The following is a 23,858-nucleotide window of genomic DNA, read 5'->3' as shown; positions in this document are numbered from 1 at the left end:
CCGGAGGAGTGAAAGCACGTCAACCAGCCAGCAAACCTCAAACCTACTCGCTCCCTCACTCTCACCTGAAACTCTTTTCTCTCCACCAGCAAAGTCACCTCTACTCTCGAGCAATAAATATTTCAACTCCATGAAAAATTACGCGAGTCCACAGTTTCGAGACCATCTCGACCGCTTCAGAGTGAACAACAACACAGTGCCATGCAACACTTTGGGTCCAATCCACCAGTAATTCACCACATGCGACATTTTAGACGCGTATAGACACAATTTTTCATCGCCCACATTGAAATATAAGCTTCCACAGTTTTTTCCCAAATGTCAGTTCAGGGAAAACATCGACCATTGTACATACTTAACCGACATACTTAGCGACAAGTAAATACAGTTTCCCAGTCTTTAATCCACTGTAGTTTTCATACACGTATTACTTGTATTTTGGGGGAAATTGGATACTGTTTCGACGTTTGCCTTCTACAAGGATCTTGTCGAGTAAGTCATTGGTTATTCATAGTAATATTCTTTTTGTATCGTGAAATATCGACTGATCGAGTAAGATACAACTCTAACAAGAGAAATATGTAAGTGAGATGATACATTCTCGAGGTTTCTAAGAAATACATATGTAATAGAGAGAGCCTGCACTATGCAGCCTACGCAATGACTAACATGAGACGCGTGAGACGGTTCCTCTTTTCCAAATTTCGACTGAATATTCCCAAGAAATCTTATCGGGCAAACGTTCATGCACTTTTATTTATCTTGCATTTTACTTATTGCCCCCCCCCCTCACGTCGACCATATATTTATAGCATCACTTATAAGAGTACTTGCCCCCATGTCAGTAGTTTGTCATAGGTGTACGTATGTATGTGTGTGCATACAGCCCGTCTTGGTTAATATAGTTGCCAGAGATAATGTCGATAATGAGTTAAACTTCTATAGTTATGAGTAGATTTTCCCTTCGTGCGGACTATGCAAGTTTCAAAGACTCATGAATAACACTTCAGTAGCTTTCGTAAAGTAAGTTAGCTGATATAATTTGATTTGGTTCCGTTCGGAAGGTGAAAGGTGAAAACAAAGTTAGAAGAATGGCTTATCACGCTTGGCCTGTCTAGATTTTCTTCGTCATAATGACACCTTCATTATTATAAGTGCAACTGAAGTAGTGGAGTGAAAATTGGATTGCCCAACGCTAAGCATGTTTAGAAGCTTATCTCGAAATTCCAGGTGCATGAAACGGAATTAAGCGTGTCAATAGAATCTGCTAACATTCGTGCACCACCTACAATGGCAATTACAAGGGATAAGGATTTTAGTACTAGAATCTAGTAAGCCGAAATATTAAATCATGCGTTACGTTCAAGGAGAGACTAGTCCCTGAAGTACGGAGTCATACACATATATTTATGTAGATATGTAGTTAATTGACGTGAAAATTGATTTACAAAACTATAATTACGAATAATTCATCCTATGCTTGCCATTAGGTCAAATGCGTCTTAAATTATTAGTTAAATATTTTGAACAGCTATTAGACTGGCATGTTTAAAGTGTAAACAGTTCGGCTAACTAACCGAGAAGTAGAGAACTTCAACTTCTGCTCTGCAAAACTAGCATGATTTCCCTCATTTTCCATTGTATTTATCATTAAAATTATTCCCAAGTGATATGCAATTCGCGTATTGTTATTCGTAATAAATACACATAGAATATTTGAAGAACGAGAGAAAATAAATACCGTAGTTGTTGGTGGTGATGACGTTAGACAAAGGGGCCCATAATTGACAACTCCAGCCATCCAAGTAATTGTTTGTTGGTGATTTATTCATCAAAATTGTACAATCCGCATTGGTGAACGTGGTTAGCGAAATTTCCAGTAATTGTCAAATGTTATTAATACCATCAAAGTACTTATGAAGTCATTCCCCAAAGACCAAAATATTGGCCATTCTATTATTGTTCGCCAAGTCCCAATAAAGCGTATAGTGTTTGTATCAGTATTAAATAGTTCAGATTCCATATAGAGTCGTATTTTACTAGACTAACAAAACAATTTAGTAATAACTACCAAACTAAACCAGACACATTTTGCCCCGTGATGTTTACTTAGCAAAAAACTAATATTTACAATACAAGTTTTCCTCCGATAGGGAAAGTTGATGTCGTCATTAATTTTTCATCAAGCTTTTGCATATTACGTATACTTAATTATATTATTTTGATCATACTCCAAAGATACTCGGCTCAAACTTCTGCCTACCTTCAGAAATAATTAGAGAGAGAGATAGAAACAACATTTTTCCGTTGTTTGTATTCCTTTCTGGCTTACCGCACTCAAACAAACTGCGGGTGATGGAGAGCCGCTTAATTACTTCTGCCCAAAGAAATACTGTGTGAAGTACTTAATTAAACGCGGAGTTCAAACGACACAACTGATTCTGAGAGATGAGGATCTCTCTCCACACTTACCTCTCTTAACAGAAGAGGTAAATGTGTAGGTTAGAGAAAAATCAGAATTTTAATCCGAATCCGAGTTTTATTCTCATCGAGACAGAAATTGAAAGCAGGTTGGTTAGTAAAAATAGCAGCTCATGAATTTGTCAGTCTGCCAACTAGGAGTTCACACTGAGAAAACTGCATCACACTTGTAATGAGAAAAGTAAATATATACAACGAGCTGATTTAAGAGCAGGACCTAGAAAGCATATATTTTATGATGCCGTGTAACTTTTTAATGCCGTGAGATTCTCAGTTGTCGGGTGGCAAGCAAACAAAGCAAATTTCTCTCCTCACATCAGTCAAGGCATTTCTTTAATAAAAGGTGAAATAAAAAAGGAGATGAAACATAAAGGATACGAATTCTGTGTTGTTCATAAAACCAAATATATAGTGATTTATTTAAGCAAATTATACATCTAACTTTTGCAGGGAAATTTCATTTTCCCAAAAAACTTTGCTCAGCATCCAATTTAATGTTTGAAAGTGAAATATCAGATTAACCTGCTGGCACTGAAATTATAAAACTTTCCCAACTAACGGAATATCTTGTTTGTGTTTACACACGTTGATGGTTGTTTAGCCAAGTCTGTTCACGGATCAAAGAAAATTGCACCTTTGAAAAATGACGGAGTCAAGAAAGCGAAATCATTCCAATCGAGCTCACATCTAGTGGATCGGGTTTTATTAGGTATGAAAAGTTTTGGGCTGAGATTTCCAATAATCTGCTGTTGACTGATATGAAGTAAATTGTTTTTATGTACACACATACACCTGTAAAAATTTACTACAAGATTTAACCGTTGTCACTAACAAAGGTTTCACCCAAGCGCAATGAAGCGCATCCATCACATGATATTTGACACGATACAAAGAAATCCTTTGCCATCATCAATCGTATCGTATTGCAATGACCAGGCATGTTGGGTTAATAGTGTAGCATCCAAATGAGCTTGGGATCACATCGATCACGGCAGAAAGTACGAATATATCTACCGTCAAAACATGGAAGTGAATTAAACATTGCGCCCTAATTGCAAATGACAATCTATTCTATCGTTCTATCTGCGCAGTAGGGAATTTAATATGCATGTCATTTACCTTTCCTCGACGTTTGGTCTGATCGAAAAGAAATGTACAATGTAAGGACGGTTGGGGTTATTGTCTACAAGGCACGCCAATACCCACGATGCTGGGACAGTTATTGACCATCGGACTACCCGTTCATTAAAAATTCATTCGGAGGAGTGTGTTTAGCTCAACATTTTGCTAAATAATCCAGTACGACCGACGAAAAGAATTACATTTTAAATTAGTGCCTTTTCCTTTTTCCAAAGATACGTAGACGTAGATGTGGACCTATTTTGCGGTTGGCATCCTGCTCTATTAAATTTACTAATTGTTGTGAAACAGCGTGGCAGAGCGTGGCAGCGTGGCAGTCGAAAATCGATGGCAGAGCTTACCGTTGCCACTCGAAAGTTGTCTTACTTAATAAACTCTAATAATAGTACAATGCATACTCGACGCCCGTGTCTGCCCATTTACATTACAATTTCATCCACTTTTCCCACTATTTAGCCAACTGTCGATCTCCTTCGATCAATCCATGTGGAAAATGATGAATAATGGAGGAAAGTGTCAAAAAAGGCAGAGAGGTTTTCCCTGCTCTTTCTTGAGTTAAATAGTTGGTTGGACATGGCATGATCTTCGTGGCTCTTCCCACATCCAGAAAAAGCGCATATACGTATAGGCCAACGCCATATGTAGTAGGAAGCACAGGTAGGAAGTAGGAAAGGTAAGCAAGAAATCCAATATAGCAGAGGAAAGTGGCTTTGTAAGTGTGAGCTATTATTTGGTTTAATGGTATATGTAACTTTGCTCAGCATATGTTGTGACAGCTCGGAGGACACAACAGCTTTCATCACTTTTCTCCCACTCTATTAGTTTATCTTTGCAATGCAGGAGCCATTATGTTGTATATTCATTGAATTTTGATTTGTTCGGGTGCAGCACCAGCGGCAGGGATCACGAGAATATTGGTTGGTGAAAGGCCATAATGAAGTGGGCAAAGTGGCAGAGAAAATTCAATAGCGAGCCTCATGCATTTTCAAAAGCCTTCTTCTGATTACTAAGGTTCGGAAATGCGAATTTTCACATAGTGCTTTCACATAGTGAAGTATACACTTGTGTATTTCCATCTCATTCTGCTTCGCATTTTCAACGGCCATATTAAGTACGATATTCGAAGGCTTATTGGGATTTTTCCCAACTACGTACATACGTACATAGCGTGCATACTGCTTGGCATTCGCATCGTTCACTTTTGATCAGTCCAAAAATGAGAGATTTAAGAAGAACTACACACAAACACGAACTCTTCTGGAATCAATATTCTTTAATAAAATATTGCGTCGATACGACGGTGCTTGCTTTGTCATCGATTGAACATCACCGTTATTATTCTTCTTCACAATATGGTATGCACAGCACACCGTTTTTGGTAGTGTATGTATGTAACTATCGCCCATTGCATTTTCTGAATGAGTTTCAGATCTACATAATTCAAGACTGCATCATTTGCTGTCTGTACAATTGTAACATTCTTCAGTCCATACACTGTCTTCCTCGTGGGTTGAAATCAATGGGTACTCTGCATAGATATGTAAGAAGGCTTTCACTCGCTCACCTTCTGCACCATTTCCCACGAAAAGAGACCTCAATTAGTGTAATTTTTAACTTTCCATGTATATACCCCATGAAATTGCTGTGATGCATTAATATTGCAAATATTCTGGTAGTAGATAGTGGGCAATTTTGCGTGTGCATACTTACACCAAAAATGGTAGGTTCATGCATGCGAAATCATATGCATGTGCACCTCATTACATATTATGACGAACAGATCCTTCTTATCTAGAGCCGAATAACCTTCTCTAGTTTTGTGTACTAAAAATAACTGACAACTTGTCGACGTGCAATCGCTTTGAAATCTTCAATCATCACCTGAAAATCTAAAGTGTGCAAAGTTCACCTGCAGGCCACAAAGAGCACACTCATCTCAAAACCGATCTATGCATACACATGTCGCACACAAATATCTACTAAAGCCAAATAAATTGAAACTTTTCATTTTTCTCAACTTTCAATTTCTTTAAGCCGGCTTCAACTCGAAGCTTCCTCCGAAAGGTTTTTTGATCCGTTGGAATCTTCAATTTCATTTCATTCGCGTTCTTTCATCCACTTTTTCTTTTTCCAGGTCTTTCTCTTCTCGTTGACTCCGAGGCTGGATTCTTTAAAGGAATGAGCTCACCAAGCGAAATTCGTGCGGATTCCTCCACTGAAAATCTTCTTCTCCAGGTGGAAGCATCCCCGTCGAACTGTGGATTTTTGAATGATGCGGAGGGCAACAGGAATCGAATTCCTTTAGCAAGATGTTCTCAACAAGCCGTTGTCGTCTCCACACCTGCTGCTTCGATCTCCATAGAAGAACCTCACATGACTGTGTCGACGGACGAAGACACGGAACATATCGCTGTCAATATAACCGGTGGCAATGCGGGAGATTCACTTCGGAGCATAAATGACTTGGAGTCATCCACCACCACCAATCCTCACCCCCTCGTCCCTTGCGTCGCTACCCAAAGTGTTCCTTCCAGTGATGGGCTTTCCTGTCGCCACAAGTAAATCCGCTTTCACATCTGCTTGCATGTCGAGATGATACATGCTCGTACATTAATTCCCCATTTTTATTCAACCAAAAGTAAATCGCGTGTGCAAATAACGTGCACTTAGGTGAATCGTCAAACATGAATAACGTCAGGTCAAACATTGGTAGAAAATATTAAATTACAGTTCATACATTCAGGAGATTTAAATATGTATTCCTTGACTGTGGTAGAATCAAGGCATTACATTCTCATCTTCTGCACGGCTATTCGTGTTGATGATGAATTGTTCCTGTAATTACGTGCATTTTGCATAATAAAAGTGTTAACAAGATTAGAGTTGGCACGCAATTTCATGTAATAAGTGTGTTAACGTTGTCAACGAGGACTCTGCCACCATATAAAAACACTATGTAAAGCCGTGATATGTAGCAGATCGAAAGTAGGACGGGAGGTTTCATGCAATGTCAATTTTACCATCTGCAAACTTTCTCGAAACATCAGTTCACACTTAGATGACTACTTTCCGGATTAGGAGCCTAGAACATATATTCTTTCTTGGGCAAAATAAAATATATCCACGTACGTTTATACGTGTCTAGTATAATGTCATCTCCTTCCTTTCACGTAAACTCTGCACTCTAATAAAAGTACAGAGCTCGTTTCGGTAATTTACTACGTAGGAGAAAGTTATAAACCTGGTTGGGTTGCGTAGGTGAGCTGCTAATTCTGAAATAATCTCTAGAAATTAGTATGTAAATTTGCCAACCAGTGATGAATGCGTGTACTTTCTCTCTTGATGTGTGCTTTCTGTGCAAGGTAAAGCTCTCTAGTGGTTCGTGGAGGAATATTTTTGGCAAACACAGAAGCTTGAATAACAGGAGGAGGAAGGATGACACAACAAAAAGCGACAATGCATTAGATTCTCGTCATCTTACATATAAAATCGTGAACTCAGATAGGATAGCTTTATGTACATTCCCGGAGTTTACATTACATACTGGTATGCATATGCACGTAGGTATAAGTATATAGGACGGAAAGTCTTTTGTTTCACATTGGTGACGTGCTAAACTTTTATTTACCTGGCCCTAGTGGGTTTTTTTGGCTCAAGAATCCGCTATAAGCAGCAAATTCATGGAAAAACTCAATTTTCTGTTACCAAATCCCTTTAAACAGATCCAAAGCACGATCAGCTTTCAATATTCAATTGAGCCGTTCTAATTTATTAGATTTTCAAATTGCTCTGTTCTCCTGCACCGTTAGAGGCACCAAATTTCACAAATACACACGCCTTCACCTTAAATTCTACTTGTCTTGGTGATATATGTAAGGCATGGCTCGTATGGGTGTGAAATTGTTGCGAGAATGGTGGATTTCTTGGGCTGGTAAAGTTGTTTTCAAGTTTTATGTAAGGGTTTCATCTTGTTGAAGTTGAACAACTACTGAATTATTTAAGGGCAGAAAACATCAAAGGGACGGAATGACAAAGACATTTTATTTTGTCTCCTTATTCCTAGATTCCTGGTTCCTCATGGTCACAGATGCATTCCAAGCCACTGTACCAGATGTGAGCATTCTGGACACCATTCTGTCTCACTTTCCAGAAACACGTCAACATCACGAGAGAGCATGAGTGAAAACGTATCCACGGGGATTTTTAATCAGTCAGTTTCTATTAGTTCACAAAAAGACCCCACAATTCGTAGGCAGCATTCGCAGCCTGAAAGTTCATGTCTTTACTGTCACGCGCACAGGTTAGTCTTCTCAACAGTCTAAACTTAAATGCTCTTTAAACTTTAATGCTGCTGCCCTTCACTCCAACGGAGGGCGTGGTTTCCTCTCGCCATGCATGCTATTCACGGGCTGGATTTCCATTACAAAGTCGCAAAACCTGCTTCCGCATATCAACCACCGTGGCATGCTTTCAATGTGCAGCATAGTTTTAGCTCAAAATGTACCTCGATGCACTAGAATTATTAATCCCGCACGGTTTTCCTGTCTCCATCAATATTGCAAATTCACAATGATGAACAGAAATGATACATTGTAGTCGAGTCTCTCCAGAGAAAACGAAGTAACAAGTTAATTTAATTCCATTTAATTAATGTAGAATGCATGATGACAGTCCCAGCTCTGTGCATGCGAAAAAAAAGTTTTTTTTATTAATAATGATGTCATGCGTGACTTTGCTACGAAATTAATCATGAAGGGACAATGGTTATCAACAGCAGAGCTCACCATCTGCATATCAAATCACATTGTGTAGAACTTAACAATGAGAATATGGCTAAATAAGAATGAGCAAACTTCCGTGCAGTGTCGTAATAAAGTGAGTGAAAGTTGACATTCGGATGAGTTTTGAACACTGAACTGGATACGTTTCCATCCCAATGTTCGCTTAAGTCCCAATTAACCCACCATGCAACCTCTCCACAAACGCATGCATATTTAAACCCTATCGTATCCTGTGGAGAAAGCAGTGAAAGCTTAATATACTCCCATTGCCACCCAGCACGAATGTTCATTATCAATTCCGAAAGCCACCAGTCAGTCATTCTTCCCTGGCAGTCAACCAACCTTTATCAACCTTCCTGCCAATAATTGGCTCTAGTTTTGTTTAATTCATCTCCATCCGAAAGCTTGCCACCGTATTGTGCTCCCTTCTGCTTTGCCGTGTACTTTATGCAGGCACCAATTGAACTGTTATCCTATTGCAAAGTGGAAGCCTTTGATGTCTAACTCAGTATTGGGACACTGATCGTTTGTTTTTATTGATTGTCTTTCTTCCCTTTTTACCAGTTCCACTTCTCTTAGGCATTTGCGTGGTCTCGAGGCCGATGGCATTGCTGGCATCGCTGCTGACTCTTTACGCTTCAATGGGGCGATTCGACAATTTAAACAGGTAGAGATCAACTTTTATTCATTTCTATCCATACGTATTTATCACCGGAAGCCTTGTTCAAGGAATAAATATGTGACATCATGCGAGTTATAAATACTTTGTGTATTAATATTTTTATTAATAATAATTTTTACGTAGAATTGTTAATAGCTGTGAAGCGATAACACTAATTATCTAACATTGAAAGTGGTTGGTAAATATGTCGTAATTATGTAGAGACGTTTATGCTTCACCAAATTTGTTGACTAGGTAGCTGTAAATGTTTTTATCGTGATTGTGTTGAGGGCTATGCAAATTTTAAATAGATAAAAAACCGTCGTTCGTCAGTATATTTTAATATTGATTAATATTTAATTGTTTGGTAATCATAAAAATTTCTAACCGCTGCTTTCAAAAGCTGGTGAGGGATTGGTTTAAATTTATAAGCGGTACTGCTCCAGTTACGCCTTGTACATTGTCAATATCTACAAATGTAAATACGTACTAACATCAATGCAATGCCTGTTTACTTAGGAGATGGCAAACGTAGTAGGTTTTAATTATTAGAAGTAGCTCAAGTCCAACGTAGTCCAGAGATGTATAGTCAATTTATGCAAAGTCGCATTGGGCATATCCCATTATTGATCAGTCTTATAATCATTTTATCGGTTAATAGCACATGAACTCAGGAGTTGCAAATTTAGCACGTGTATCAAGCAACACGAACAACAGCAGTCTGATACCCCTGTTCTCGTATGTAATGTATTCTGTATGTGTCACTATTATTTGAAACCAACAAACAACCCCATAAACCAAACCACGTGTGACATCGTCCCAACCTTAAATAATTGACTGATACCAACCAACCATCCAATCATGGCATGATGATACACAATATTGTTCTCTTCTCTCCCATAGCATACTTTACTCCTTAACCCTTTAACACTGGCTCAAAGTCGTCGAAAGTGTCTTCGAAGAGCCTTCACCACGGAGGCTGGAGGCGATCCAGATTCTTCCAGGGTACTAAATTTCACCTCACAAGTCGCCAAAACGGTTCGAATCCTCTCAATCTGTTTAGTTTCTCTATCTACCTCCTCGCCACCGCAGTCTTTCTTAATTAGTAGCAGCCTCTCTTTCTCCTAAATTTACTCTTTGTTAGCTATCCTCACACTGCACATTTCTAAAACCACAGCAAATCGCTGGCTGTATGGAATGATCACAAGAACACCGAACACTGTGTCCTGTTCCTTATTTCTCATTTTCTGTGTATGCACTTTCCTGCAACCACGCCCCACTTATTTACTTTCACTACCAATCGCCTTTCACGGAATATTTTTGCCATTTATTTTTGCAATGTCCCATCATCACAAGCATATCACAGCATAATTATGCACGTTCGCTTTGAGTACCTATCTACTTGTATATTTAGAATATGGTATACATATACGTACGTCACATACAAGTTCCTTGATGCTACATATATACTTGGTCACACAGTTGAATCGGATTACGCAAAACATATGCAAAGAAGTCAGTGCTGACCTTTACAGAGTCTTGCTCCACTTGCAATAAATGAATTTGTGCAGAGACGACATTGGGACAAAAGAAAGCTGCCCTAATGATCCTGTATTGCAAACGTGTGTGTCTTCCCCTTTCTAAAGATTGAGAAGCTTCACTTTAATAAGCCCAAAAAGCTCGACGGTATAGAAATCCGCCATTTTTTGCGCATTTGCATATGAATCATCATAAAGACTGCACAACACAGTGTACATAGTACGTTCCCTGTAGGCCCTTGCTCGTTATGTAACAAAGACTTCATTCAGGCATCTCAGTTTGCTCGGGAGTTATTTATTATGTGATGTTATACAAGGAGCATACTTGCATAACTTTTAATTAGGCATAGCATAGAACGCTATTCACTGAAAGAGGTATATTATGCCAGTGTTGCTGTCGAGGTGTATATTGAATATGCATACAATTTTATTTCGGGTATACATTTATTCGTTAGAGCTTAACATTGCGCAAACCAGTAGTTACTACATAGTACTATGAAAATGCATGGATACTTTGGCACATCAATGATTGAGACGCGACATAATTTTAGGAATTTAAGTTATTTTTGGGAGACAAAAAACGCCGGAGAAAGTGGTTCACAATTACGGAGATATATTATCTATTATGTGGTAAGCCAGAAAGAAGATGATGGCGATAGAGATGGAGAAAGCAGGCCTTGGGTATTCATTCGTAATGAGGCAGTAGGACTTTGACATATTGGGTATCGAGTATGCACATGGGGGTCATGCAAGGCGCCGTCGTGTTTGCTGGATGGGCGAGCGAGGTTCGCATACATCACAAATGAGTAATAACTGGCATAAAATAGCGGAATTATGAACATGGAGAGGAGCCTATGAGATAAATCGATTTCCGTTTGCTTTCTCTCCACACTTTATCATCCATAGCATGCATATAAATATATCGAGCCCATAACCACAAGCTCGTGTTAGTTATCAACCTCTTAAACCTCTTCTCTTCTGCCAGCCTTGGAGACAAGATACCCGCAAAGCTATTCCTTGCCCCTGCTCTTCCGTGGTGGTTCTTTCCCCAAAACCAGTATAAATATCCTGCTGCCATTTTCCAATTGAAGGATAGGCAAGGGGAGACGGAGTGAAAACATATTGTCCAATTGTGCCTGGGGAAAGGACACTTTCATTCTGGGTTCAGTCTTTCTGTCACGACAGGGCATTTCACAGCAGCAGAAGCAACTATGTCATCTCATAATTCGGAATATTCAACTCAAGCGTAATTCCAGTGTTTGGCTGCAGCATTTGTGTATCCTTGTTGGCAGGCCTCACTCTCAAAGACGACGACGACGAGGATATTCACACAGTATTTGTGCAGTTGACAGGATGGCGCACGCGTTTCCGACGAACCACGGAGCCCAACTCTCCGAAGAAACTAGGTTTGCCATTTCATAAAAATGATCAACGTTTCACATCTGTGTTTGAAAATATCTCTTTTGTTTCTCTCTTGTTGCTCAGTTAAGCCTTTATAGAAAAATAATGGGAAGCCCTGGGTCGTGTTTGAGATGTGTGTTATCACCTGAAGTGAGATCAACACGCTCAGTCCCCTCACTGAATTTCCCATAATTGGTTGTGGTGACGGTGGAGGCGGTGGTGAGGTGGTGACGGGTGTGTGGTAGATTCCTTGGATTCTATTAAAAATATAAGTAGCATCAGCGTGGGGGGAAGGTCCACTCCTCATCAGCGGAGCCCTCATAAATCGTGAGGCTGGGGGAGGCGAGGAGGGATGTTCACACTGAGAAAATGGGTGAAAGCATTATTGCCTCGAGTTTTCAATAATAATTGCAGTCGCCATTTCAGTATTAGCTGCCATTCAAGTCTTGTAATCTAATCCTTTTATGCATTACGTTGCTCAATATGCACATCTAACCGATTAATGCATCCAATCTAATATGATAATGCTTACTATTTGCGTTTACATGCGCGTATAACTTTTTATGCGCTCATTGCATCGGTAGCGTTTGGCAATAATTCTAACGTACGTAGAGGCCAAGGAGGCATTATCGACTTCCATTATTGAGTGCAAACCGTGTGGCAATTACGTAGTAAAAATACCGTAATGCGGGTATTGTGTGACCCAAACTAATGGCAGTACAACGTTCGTAGAGTAGCGTTTAACATTTAAGTTGTCATAAAGCAACTGGACTTGGTGTAGACAAATCACGGAGGGGTCGTAAAGTTTGTATAGAATAACTGCAACGTTCTTAACATTGCCATCGTAGTACTAGAATTTAGTCGTAGAATAGTTGTGATAGTTGCCTTTGACTATCTTTGTAGTGCCAGCAAGCTGACTAGTTTTCACAGTATTTCTTGTCTATTGAGGAGAAATTGACACACATTTCTGATGGGAATTACTGACTGCAATTTTTGCTTGTTGCTGGACCAGTTGCGGAAACCCGTGTCGACACTATCAATCCCCGGAGCAATGAAATCCGTAGATCGGACAAGGGACGACGAAGGAGCGTTGGTAGGGGTTCAAGCAGAGTTTCCACAGTTTGGGGACAAGAGAAAGGCCTACTCCTTGGCTGCTGCTGGTAATAAGCGATCAATAAGTGCCCTTAAATATTTCAACAGGGTTCATTATTTACCTTGTTGTCCGAACCAACTTAATTTGTTTTCTCTGTGTACACTTTTGTAGGTAAGCAAAAGCCAAATGTGGGCTACAGACTGGGTCGAAGGAAAGCCTTGTTTGAGAAGAGGAAGCGAATTTCCGATTATGCTTTAGTTATGGGAATGATTGGAATTGGGGTGGTAAGCTTTCTCCGTGTGTTATTAGCTACATAAATATGTAAATTCCTAACCGGGGTCTCTGCCTGTATTTCAGATGGTGCTAGAAAATGAGCTGTCTTCAGCCGGAATTTATGACAAAGTGAGAAAAACAATTTTTTTACTTTCTGTATTTACTTGTATTATTTTTTTTAATTTTTCAGACTTCATTCTATTCTACTGCTCTAAAAACACTGATATCGATGTCAACGATCATCCTTTTAGGATTGATAATAGCTTACCACGCGTTGGAAGTTCAGGTTAGAATTCGTAACCACCTTTACTTTATCCTTGTCAGTAGAATTTAGCAGGAAATGTGATATGAACTAAGTACGAATTTACTGACAAACTTGATTAGTACCTATAATTGGGTTATTTAAACTGGAGAAAGCCTGAATAGACTTGTATGAGTGGCACATGAATATCATGTATTGTATGTGCATGGTACCCGAGTAATGAAATCTATCATTGTCACATCTATAATAGCCACGTTTCTCTATTCCTCTAAATTTAGTTGTTCATGATCGACAATTGTGCCGACGATTGGCGTATAGCAATGACGTGGCAGAGAATGTCTCAGATCGGTTTGGAGCTCGCAGTGTGTGCTATACATCCGGTTCCTGGAAATCATAGTTTCAACTGGACAACGAAAATGGGTATGAGAACTTCTGACGCCATTCCCAATTCTAGAAATTACTGGAAATGTTAAACATGCCGAAATTGAAATAATCTTTCAGCAAACCACGGCGGGTATATCAAGACACAAGTACGCACATATTTTACATTATGTATTTTCTCAATTTGATGGTTCTGTTCTCACTTGACAAGAATGTTCATGCATATTTTAGGAAGTGCCAATCGATGTTGCGTTAAGCTTACCCATGTTTCTCCGGCTATATCTCATTTGTCGAGTGATGTTACTTCATTCCAAGCTATTCACAGGTAAAAAAACATCAGACCTCATGTTGTTTTATTGGAATTGCGCTTGCACAATACAATTAGCGATGAATTTGTTCGTCAAGTGAGGAGTGCATACCTATTATGCAATTATGCACTCCTATTAGAAGTTGCATAATGTCCACATGCCCACTGTTTCAGTCAATCTGCATATTATATCATTTTCGTTATGTATTGCAGACGCCTCGTCCAGAAGTATTGGTGCACTCAACAGAATAAATTTCAATACCAGGTCATAAGACAACCCCTGTTTTTTACCATTAATAATTAAAGTTATTGGATGTTGGTATCGGTAATGAAGAAGGATGGCTTTTCTGTCTTGTAGATTTGTTCTAAAGACTTTGATGACTATCTGTCCTGGTAAGAAAATGCTGGTGGTGTATGTAAGATGAAGCATAGAGCAATGATAATCAATGGATCCTATTCATTTCGCGACGTATGTAGGTACAGTACTTTTAGTGTTTATGGTTTCCTTGTGGATCATTGCCTCGTGGACATTAAGGCAATGCGAGCGGTAAGCTGCTACACTTTCCCAGTTTTCACTCGCTCTTCTTGTCTTTATATTTGCTTTGATGTATTTTTGTCGGCATTCTTTCATAAATTGTGGTATGCTATTGGCTTTTCAAAGTTTTTTATTTGATGTTCGTATATTTTTTCCGTTTTTTGTAGAGAGCATAGAGAACATTTAAACATCAGAGTTTTTGAATGAACATGTGTCTGCGTTCTAACCAGAGTAAATAATCCCACCAGAAATCCAATAAATAAATCGATATGTGTACTCTACTAATAAATACATCCATCATGTACGTTCAGGCATACGATATTATGTGACGGGGCTGGACGATTGTTGGGGAATTTGATATTTGCAAATGCCAACTTCAGCGAGTGTACAAGGTTGAGTAAAACTAGAGTCCAATTTTGCCCCACGTAGATGATCAGATTATGATACGTACAAGTTGTACGGTACAACTCAACAATACTTTCTTTCTTTAACAAGAAGGAACTTTTAATTTCACGAGAATCATTATTTCCAAGTGCATGTTATGCATTGAATCAAATACTCGATTTTTAAAAACCACGGCACGTCATCGGCACCGCTCCACAATTTCATTTAGCCGTTTTGAAATGATTTATGAGCGTTGATTAATAAAAGTTGGCACATTAATTATACTGGTCGCTGCACAGACCCACTTACTGCATACCACGATTGGACCCACTCTTCTTGTTTCTGGAAACTTACTGCTCGTAGTAGTTTTTCTGTCTTTAATGTAGTACTTATAATAACATTGTACTTTTGCTTCGTTTTCTGACAGTGTTCAAATCATGCCAGTTAACTGACTAACCGCATCAAAGTGAATGACACGTAGATTTACACAACTAAACGCTTCTGTTATAAAAATAAAATACATTTTTGAGCTACAAAACTTACATACGGTTCTGTACAGTCGTCGTAACGAATTTTTGCATAATGTTGACAACAGAGAAATGAGGCGAGCTTTCACTTGCAGTATTTTTTTTACTTTAACTGCACAATTAATTATTCTTACAGCACTTTTCAACAATTTAAACCATTGTATCAATTCGATCGATGAGGTAGCGTTATTTCATACACGGAAGCACTGGAAATCTTGGAATTCAATTTTAAAAAGTCGCTCCAGAATCTTGACCATGTTTACATGTTCTCGTTGTTCTCTAGAATTTAATTTTCGAGGATTACTTAAATATAGAGGCAGATGTTCTGTGTTTTAAATGTTTATCTGTTGTTGGTGTCATTTGTTCTTGTTCGCTCGCTCTGCCTGAACAATTCTAACTGCTATATTTTCACTTTCACTGTACTTTTATTTCATTCCCGATGTACAACTAAATGTTTAATCAGTGGCAGCCATATAAGTACAAATATGCGATTAGAAAGTAAATTCAGTCGTAAACTTGAAACTCAACTTTTTCATGTAACTTACTCCATGTACATATGCATGACCCTTATCGTGCCTCCTGCTTTCCCTCTAATTAGTTAATTAAACCTTGCGGGACAATTTTTATTTCGTTGGGGACTTAACCATCGCCTGAAGAAGGGAAAAGTTATATGTGATTCCGATAGCTTGTATTCCGCTTAAAATAAAAGAAACATGTCGATGGACCGAGATCCAAAAACTCACTGTTACATTATTATTTTGTTGTTCAAAGAGAAATCTTGAATTTAGTAACTGTGCATGCACACGTACCTGCTTGAATTATTAGACAAGTTACACAAATTGTGTAAATCGATGTGCGTCCTTGCAACCTTAAGCACGATTTTTAACAGGATTTATCCACGGTTTATAATTAATTGATACATTTTTTACTCTGCTATTGCAAACCTAAGACATCATGACGGGGATCATTCAAATCTCCTGAACTCAATGTGGTTGATTGGTAATAATAGACGCTTTAAATTAACTCAATTTTTATCTCCGAGTTACATTAACTTTCATTACTTTCACTACTTTCACTTTGCGAAGCCATTACTTTTCTCTGCGTCGGGTATGGAGACATAGTACCAAACGTGAGTTGGCAATTTTTGTTAAGTGGCAAGAATTTGCCTGAATTTATGATTATTTATAAATATTTTCAATTAGACATATTGTGGTCGCGGGATATGCGTCGCATGTGGCATGATGGTAAGTAACTAAGCTTATCTCACATCAATCATCAGTGCAGCGCGGTGCTCGAGCAAATATCACGTGAAACTTTTCATTCACCAATTAAGTCACCAAATATTTTAAGTCTTTAAGACATTTGCATTCAAAGTTCCGCATGAGATTGGAAGCTAAACGGTTGTTGAACACTAATTTTTGCGGTCACCAATCGACATTTGCACAGCTTTCTCCACGCCCGATTACATGCATTAATAAAATGTACATTTCCAAATTATCAATGATCGCAGTCTCAATTACACATTGTGACGTGGACGTGATATTCGTAAGAGTGTCGCACAGTAGAATGAAATAATTGACTTTGCCCACTGGAGTTCAGTCTCTACGACGAGTATGTATGGCCTATTTTAATTGTTTATTTAGCTATCGTTCAAAACGCCAAGTGTTGGAGAACACTAATGTATGTAAAAGTTTATTTGAGAGCAAACAAGGAAATTACTCTTCCCTCACAGGAGATAGTCACTTCCTCGTCTAAATGTTTTGAATTTACGACCGACTAATTAATTAATTAATTCATGTTCTGACAAGAAATTCCCAGAGTAACGACCACGATTAATTTGCTTATTACTTGCAAGATATTTACTACAACTTAAAAGTGTTGCTTTGAACAGTTGATACTAATCGTTATAAAGAGTGTTAACGGTCTATTAAGTTAATGTTTCAATCAAAAACTCTGATGGGTAACAAACAATTTTTTGTAGCCTCAGTACAATAGTGTTTTAAATACTTAAGTTTTGTTTTGCAAACTCGTATTGATTTGTACTGTGTATTGATGGAGGATGTTGTTGCCTTAAGAGCAGGAGTATCCAGTTGTACAAGTGTCATGATATATTTCCGATATGAAAACCATCAAATATTTCCGTTTATCGGCATGATTTGATTCATGTAATTATGACTATAGATATGAGATATGGATAGAGTGGAAAGAATTTTCTCGATCTTGTGACGCTCAAATTGAGCAAGGGTTTCTTTACATATATGCACTTTAAATTTTCACAGCGCTTTGTGCTCTGCGTTTCATTCAGAGTTTGCTGAATTTACTGTTTCAAATACTTTCTTTTTGCAACGTTAATTAAATGCTAATTAATTAATTAGCTTTAAGTGCGGGTTGCCTTCAGCAATAGGAACGTGATCTCCTTATGCACCTTAAGGCCCGCAGACATCCTCTATCACTCTGAATGCAAATGATCTTGTTGAGATTGGTAGAGTTATGTAGCTTCTGAGTTTGGCATTTTAAAAACTTTCCAATGAAGCAAGGGTTTATTATCATATGGAATTATTCCTTTTCAGTTATCAGTAAGTATCCTATCAGTACCAGTAAGTATTCTATCAACATCAGTAAGTATCAGTAGTATCCTCCTTTTCAGCGATCCGGAACATGCCAATATTTTAAACTCATTCTGGTTGATTGGTAATACAAATTTCAAATTTAAATTTCATTCAGTTAAGAATGTCATTAAAATTCCCCTTTTTCCATTTCATGTTCCTGGCAGCTATTACATTTTTATCTATAGGGCAAGTTATGAACCAAGACTTATGCTACTACGAAAAATCCATGAGTCCATGAAAACTGCATAATTGGATTGGATTAATTATTATCAATAGTTGCACGTTTATATCAAATTGGTTGACGGTTTCACTTTAAGAAAATATTGCAATGCAGTTTTGGTGAGTGAATCGTGAATGCGATGAGATTTGTCCATTCAGGATCCACAAACGAATTTTACTTGAAAACCTCGAGTATATGTACATACATGACTATTTACGTTCATACATATTTGTGTATGCAAATACTTGGTGCGTTTGACCTAATATTATGTATAGAGGTCATTATCGTGATATGTGCATATAAGGATTCATGGATTTAGCACTACAAAAGTCTTGGTTCATCACTAATTAATTATTTGTGGGCATCAGATACGGGGATATAGTAAGTTTGTTATTTACTTTCGTTTTTATTTATAAGGTTAATATCAGCGTTAATTTAAGGTGCCGAATACGTATTGCGGGAGAGGTATTGCAGTTACGACTGGTATAATGGTAAAATATATTATTATTATTGCTCTCTCCTGCTTAATAACATTTTCCATACGCTTCGTTAATCGTTATTAAGATAAGCATCCGAGTGACTAGAAATAATTTGTTCAATAATTAATAAAACTGACATCAGAAAATTTATATGACGCTAACTCCAGTGGGCATGGGTTAATTTGTGTGAAAATCTTGAGTGGCTAACGAGAATGATATAACCTGACTAATACTTGTGTCTCAGGGGGCAGGCTGTACTGCTCTTTTAGTTGCAGTGGTCTCTAGGTAAGTACTGTAACAGCGAACATGGCCTAAAAAAGGAATTAACAAATCGACCTTGTTTTTGTAACAAAAAAGAAAACTGGAACTTTCGCGAGCAGAAAAGCATGTTCATAACTTTATGATGGATACTCAACTTACCAAAAGGGTAATTTATGCTCACTAAGTACTGTCACATCTCGATTTCCTTTCGGAGGGTATTAATTGATAGATAATTTAGTGTTACTTAAACTTTGACATAGAACATACGGTGTAAAATCCCATTTTCGCGAAATATTTGGCGAAAGCTGCACCAAAACGTGCAATTTTTCCAATACTTTTAGCATAGATATTTTAGCTTTCAGAATGATGAAATGAAGTTTATAAATTATATGCCTGTCCGTAATTTCTGCTGATCGCCAATATGCAAAAGAAAACATGCAAACATTGGCCAATTTTATTTCAAATTGCGAAAATCTGCAAAATTTTCTAAATTTGAATTTCGTCATTTTCTTGAAAATTTAATAAAATGTAAATGTCAAACATCTTTGATTTAAGCATTGAAAAACAGTTTTCAAAGAAGAAGGTTTTTTCTTATTACAAAATTGGCGAAAATTTTCAAATTTGGATATCAATTTTTACGGAAAAAAGATATAATGACCAATGCTAGTCTATTTTGCTTATTTTTGCAGAACTATTGCCTATGTGTATTTCTGCAAGTTGCATAAAATTTCGGAGATTTGTACCGTCAGTTTTTAACATATTCAACAAAATAACTTTTCCACACCCCGTTCGAGATTTTAAGCTGTTTGGAAAACTGTAAAAAACTTCATCTGGGAGGGACCCTATGGGTCCCTCCACTATGGTATTTATATACGACCGGTCGTAATTACATGAACCCTCGTTTCTGCAGGTTGCATTCTGAGTTTTGGAAGCAGCACTGCCACAACCTGGGTAGATGCAATAATAACTGAATAAGGACAAAGCTTACCTGAGGCTCGAGGTATCTGAGGCTTCTTATCTTAAGTTAAGTGCTTATCGTACCAATGCCATGGTTCCATTTCCCTAAAAGCAAAGTCATGTGTGGCGTCAATATACGACCGGTCGTATATAAATACCATAGTGGAGGGACCCATAGGGTCCCTCCCAGATGAAGTTTTTTACAGTTTTCCAAACAGCTTAAAATCTCGAACGGGGTGTGGAAAAGTTATTTTGTTGAATATGTTAAAAACTGACGGTACAAATCTCCGAAATTTTATGCAACTTGCAGAAATACACATAGGCAATAGTTCTGCAAAAATAAGCAAAATAGACTAGCATTGGTCATTATATCTTTTTTCCGTAAAAATTGATATCCAAATTTGAAAATTTTCGCCAATTTTGTAATAAGAAAAAACCTTCTTCTTTGAAAACTGTTTTTCAATGCTTAAATCAAAGATGTTTGACATTTACATTTTATTAAATTTTCAAGAAAATGACGAAATTCAAATTTAGAAAATTTTGCAGATTTTCGCAATTTGAAATAAAATTGGCCAATGTTTGCATGTTTTCTTTTGCATATTGGCGATCAGCAGAAATTACGGACAGGCATATAATTTATAAACTTCATTTCATCATTCTGAAAGCTAAAATATCTATGCTAAAAGTATTGGAAAAATTGCACGTTTTGGTGCAGCTTTCGCCAAATATTTCGCGAAAATGGGATTTTACACCGTATGTTCTATGTCAAAGTTTAAGTAACACTAAATTATCTATCAATTAATACCCTCCGAAAGGAAATCGAGATGTGACAGTACTTAAGGTTCCCTTACCAGTACTGGTCCATCCTGTCATACATATTTGTAATACGTGGTGAAAGTGAGTTAAATTAACGTTAATTTCAGACTTCACATTCCAATGCAATCAAAGCAATGCTCGGTATTATGTTATGATTACTATTATTAGTATGCTCACGGTTTCAATTGTATATGTACATATGTGGAAATTAGCAAAGTAATTTTAGTTTGATACCTTCGGCACACATTTGAAATTAATATCACACCACTTATTAGAATTATGTATTTTAGTGGACAAGTACTGGATGGATCCTTCTTGTGTTGTATATAATTGTGGAGTGTTTTAATTAACTAACAAACAATTATGTGTGAAATATTTAATATCTATCCGCACATAGAGTGGAAAGCCTTATTGCTCATCGGTCATTAGTAACGAATGAATCGTTATTTATATCGATTTCATGCATTCACTTGACACGAAAGCATACATAATTACTGAGTTGACTTTAACTTTGTTAAATCCAATAACACAATCAATGTTGAAAATTTGAGGCCATTCCTTGTGCAAAAATAAACTCGAAAGGCCGAGGAAACGCTTTGCAATTTCACCCGACTAAACCAATTGCCATAAATATTGTCACAATTGATTGGGCTGTCTGATTCTGAAATAGACCACATGTGACGCCACACATGACTTTGCTTTTAGGGAAATGGAACCATGGCATTGGTACGATAAGCACTTAACTTAAGATAAGAAGCCTCAGATACCTCGAGCCTCAGGTAAGCTTTGTCCTTATTCAGTTATTATTGCATCTACCCAGGTTGTGGCAGTGCTGCTTCCAAAACTCAGAATGCAACCTGCAGAAACGAGGGTTCATGTAATTATGATGGAAAAACAATTGGATAGAACAGTGAGTTCCCGTCATGTCTTTGTTCTAATATTGGGACTGGCATGCTATAAAGTTGTTCATTAATTAAAACACTCCACGATTATGTATCTTCACTCTCTCCAACGAAATATGTATGACCTGATAACTGAACATGATTCATTGATTCTGTCGTCTAGTTAAAAAACTCTGCAGCGAATGTTCTCCGTGAAACATGGTTGATATACAAGTAAGTATCGAAATAATGCTAAACAAATATATTTTATTATAAATTTATTTTATTTAAAAATTTTATTTATTTTTAACAGAAACACCAAACTGGTGAAACGGGTCAATGCATCTCGAGTTCGGGCACATCAAAGAAAATTTCTTTTGGCAATTTATGCGTAAGTTTGTACATGCATAGTATGCTCCTTCATGTACAATTGTGGTTGTGAAGTCTCAATAAAATGTTGTTTTATTCAGTTTGCGTAAGGTGAAGATGGACCAGAGAAAGTTGATGGACAACGCCAGCAGTATGACAGACATGGCAAAGGTACCAGTTTTACTATTACATAAATTCGACCCTTCATTCAGATTTACTGTGCTTGAATATTATTTCTTGGCTCATTGTCCCAGAAACGATATGATATTTTTCGAAATAAGTCGTATACATGACTAAATCTGAATGAACTCACTATTCTATTCATTCCGTGCAAGCATTATGTTCTAATACCAATTGCCATATGATACTTTCAGACACAGAGTAACGTGTACGAGATCGTGTCTGACCTGGCTGGAAGACAAGACCATTTGGACGACCGTCTGACAGCAATCGAGGAGAAGATTGCGGTGATACACGAGCAGTTGGAGGGTCTGCCCGAGGTTATCAACCAGTGCTTCTCATCCCACTTGGACGGTCCTCAGAAGCAGAACCTCTTGCGCCCAGAATCCGCAGCCATTGTTGGCTCCTCCACCCAGTCAGCCTCCCACAACCTCCCCCACTCCAAAAGCGTCCCCACCTCGTCCGGAGGCGGCAACAGGAGTGCCCTCCTCCTCCAGGCACCTTCACCCTCCGTCCCCCGCACGTCTCCACAGCCTTAGACCCACCCACCCAGTCAACTTTGGGTCCCAGTGCAATGTCCCCAATGCCCCCCCCCCCACATTCTCAACTGTCACGTAGATCATAGAGTTTTCATGGATGTACTTTTTATTGTTATTAACGTATCAAACTCCAGCGGCACTTTATTCTCTCGTGCTAGTTGTACCACCACAAGGCCACCACTCACCTTATAATTATTATCTATGAACAATGTGTACGACACACAGTACCAATGCTACGACACAATTAATGATATGTATTACTGAGGAGTAATGGTAGCTCTGCTGCTGCAAGGTAAATGTTCCAACCAGGAGTTTACGGAGCATCAGGAATAAGAAGACGAGTAACAAATACTTTAAGACGATCTACATAAACATACATAAAAGCAACAAATATTTATGTATTCATTCACTACCTGATACGAACTGTGTCAAAGGTTTTTAACGTTACAGAAGCAATGTTTTTTCGAGATATCAAAATATTATACTAAATTAAATACGTGTAATGATGTTACTGATTTACTCTAAATATCAATTTATCAATATTTTTTAATTCTTCAATAGAAAACGGAAAATAAAGTCGTTTTCACTTATCGTCATAAAAATATTAAAAAACTGCTCATACGTAACGTTTATGATGAGATTACCATTAGTTTCAAATTGCATTGAATTACATAACGTATGCTCTTCGTACTCTGAGAAACTGAGGCAAAGTGAGACATATTCGGAACCATGTTCAGCCTCGTTTATTAGACTGGGGAGATTGAGACTAGCTTTGACGGAGTG

At 37.9% G+C, this 23,858-nt stretch overlaps 1 protein-coding gene across 19 annotated transcripts; it reads left to right on the top strand.

The window, feature by feature from the left end:
- The first annotated feature begins 169 nt into the window (after nucleotides 1-169).
- LOC110842776 (small conductance calcium-activated potassium channel protein) lies at nucleotides 170-23,687 on the top strand. 19 transcript variants are annotated; one of them, XM_035849188.1, is made up of 29 exons: nucleotides 2,741-3,190; nucleotides 5,756-6,179; nucleotides 7,685-7,921; nucleotides 8,967-9,069; nucleotides 9,967-10,101; nucleotides 13,015-13,162; nucleotides 13,267-13,379; nucleotides 13,453-13,497; nucleotides 13,559-13,654; nucleotides 13,909-14,050; nucleotides 14,132-14,160; nucleotides 14,243-14,336; nucleotides 14,532-14,583; nucleotides 14,677-14,711; nucleotides 14,796-14,865; nucleotides 16,714-16,763; nucleotides 16,850-16,893; nucleotides 16,967-17,008; nucleotides 18,335-18,340; nucleotides 18,412-18,455; nucleotides 18,538-18,559; nucleotides 18,962-18,974; nucleotides 19,034-19,084; nucleotides 21,812-21,832; nucleotides 21,907-22,016; nucleotides 22,172-22,221; nucleotides 22,301-22,378; nucleotides 22,458-22,527; nucleotides 22,731-23,687. In XM_035849188.1, exons 2-29 carry the CDS (start codon nucleotides 5,800-5,802, stop codon nucleotides 23,073-23,075), a joined length of 2,625 nt encoding a protein of 874 aa, XP_035705081.1. In that variant the 5' UTR covers nucleotides 2,741-3,190; nucleotides 5,756-5,799; the 3' UTR covers nucleotides 23,076-23,687. The 19 variants fall into 19 exon arrangements, 18 of the variants coding, with proteins under 18 accessions (XP_035705050.1, XP_035705116.1, XP_035705057.1 ...); XM_035849176.1 differs by having other exon boundaries at nucleotides 18,335-18,455; nucleotides 21,927-22,016; XM_035849171.1 differs by lacking the exons at nucleotides 21,812-21,832; nucleotides 21,907-22,016 and adding exons at nucleotides 19,317-19,357; nucleotides 19,430-19,499 and having other exon boundaries at nucleotides 2,742-3,190; nucleotides 18,335-18,455.
- The last annotated feature ends 171 nt before the right edge of the window (nucleotides 23,688-23,858 follow it).

Source organism: Folsomia candida, unplaced genomic scaffold (assembly GCF_002217175.1).
Source record: "Folsomia candida strain VU population unplaced genomic scaffold, ASM221717v1 Fcan01_Sc001, whole genome shotgun sequence".
Taxonomy (NCBI): domain Eukaryota; kingdom Metazoa; phylum Arthropoda; class Collembola; order Entomobryomorpha; family Isotomidae; genus Folsomia; species Folsomia candida.
Note: the sequence above shows the minus strand (reverse complement) of the source record. Positions and strands in the feature narration are given on the sequence as shown.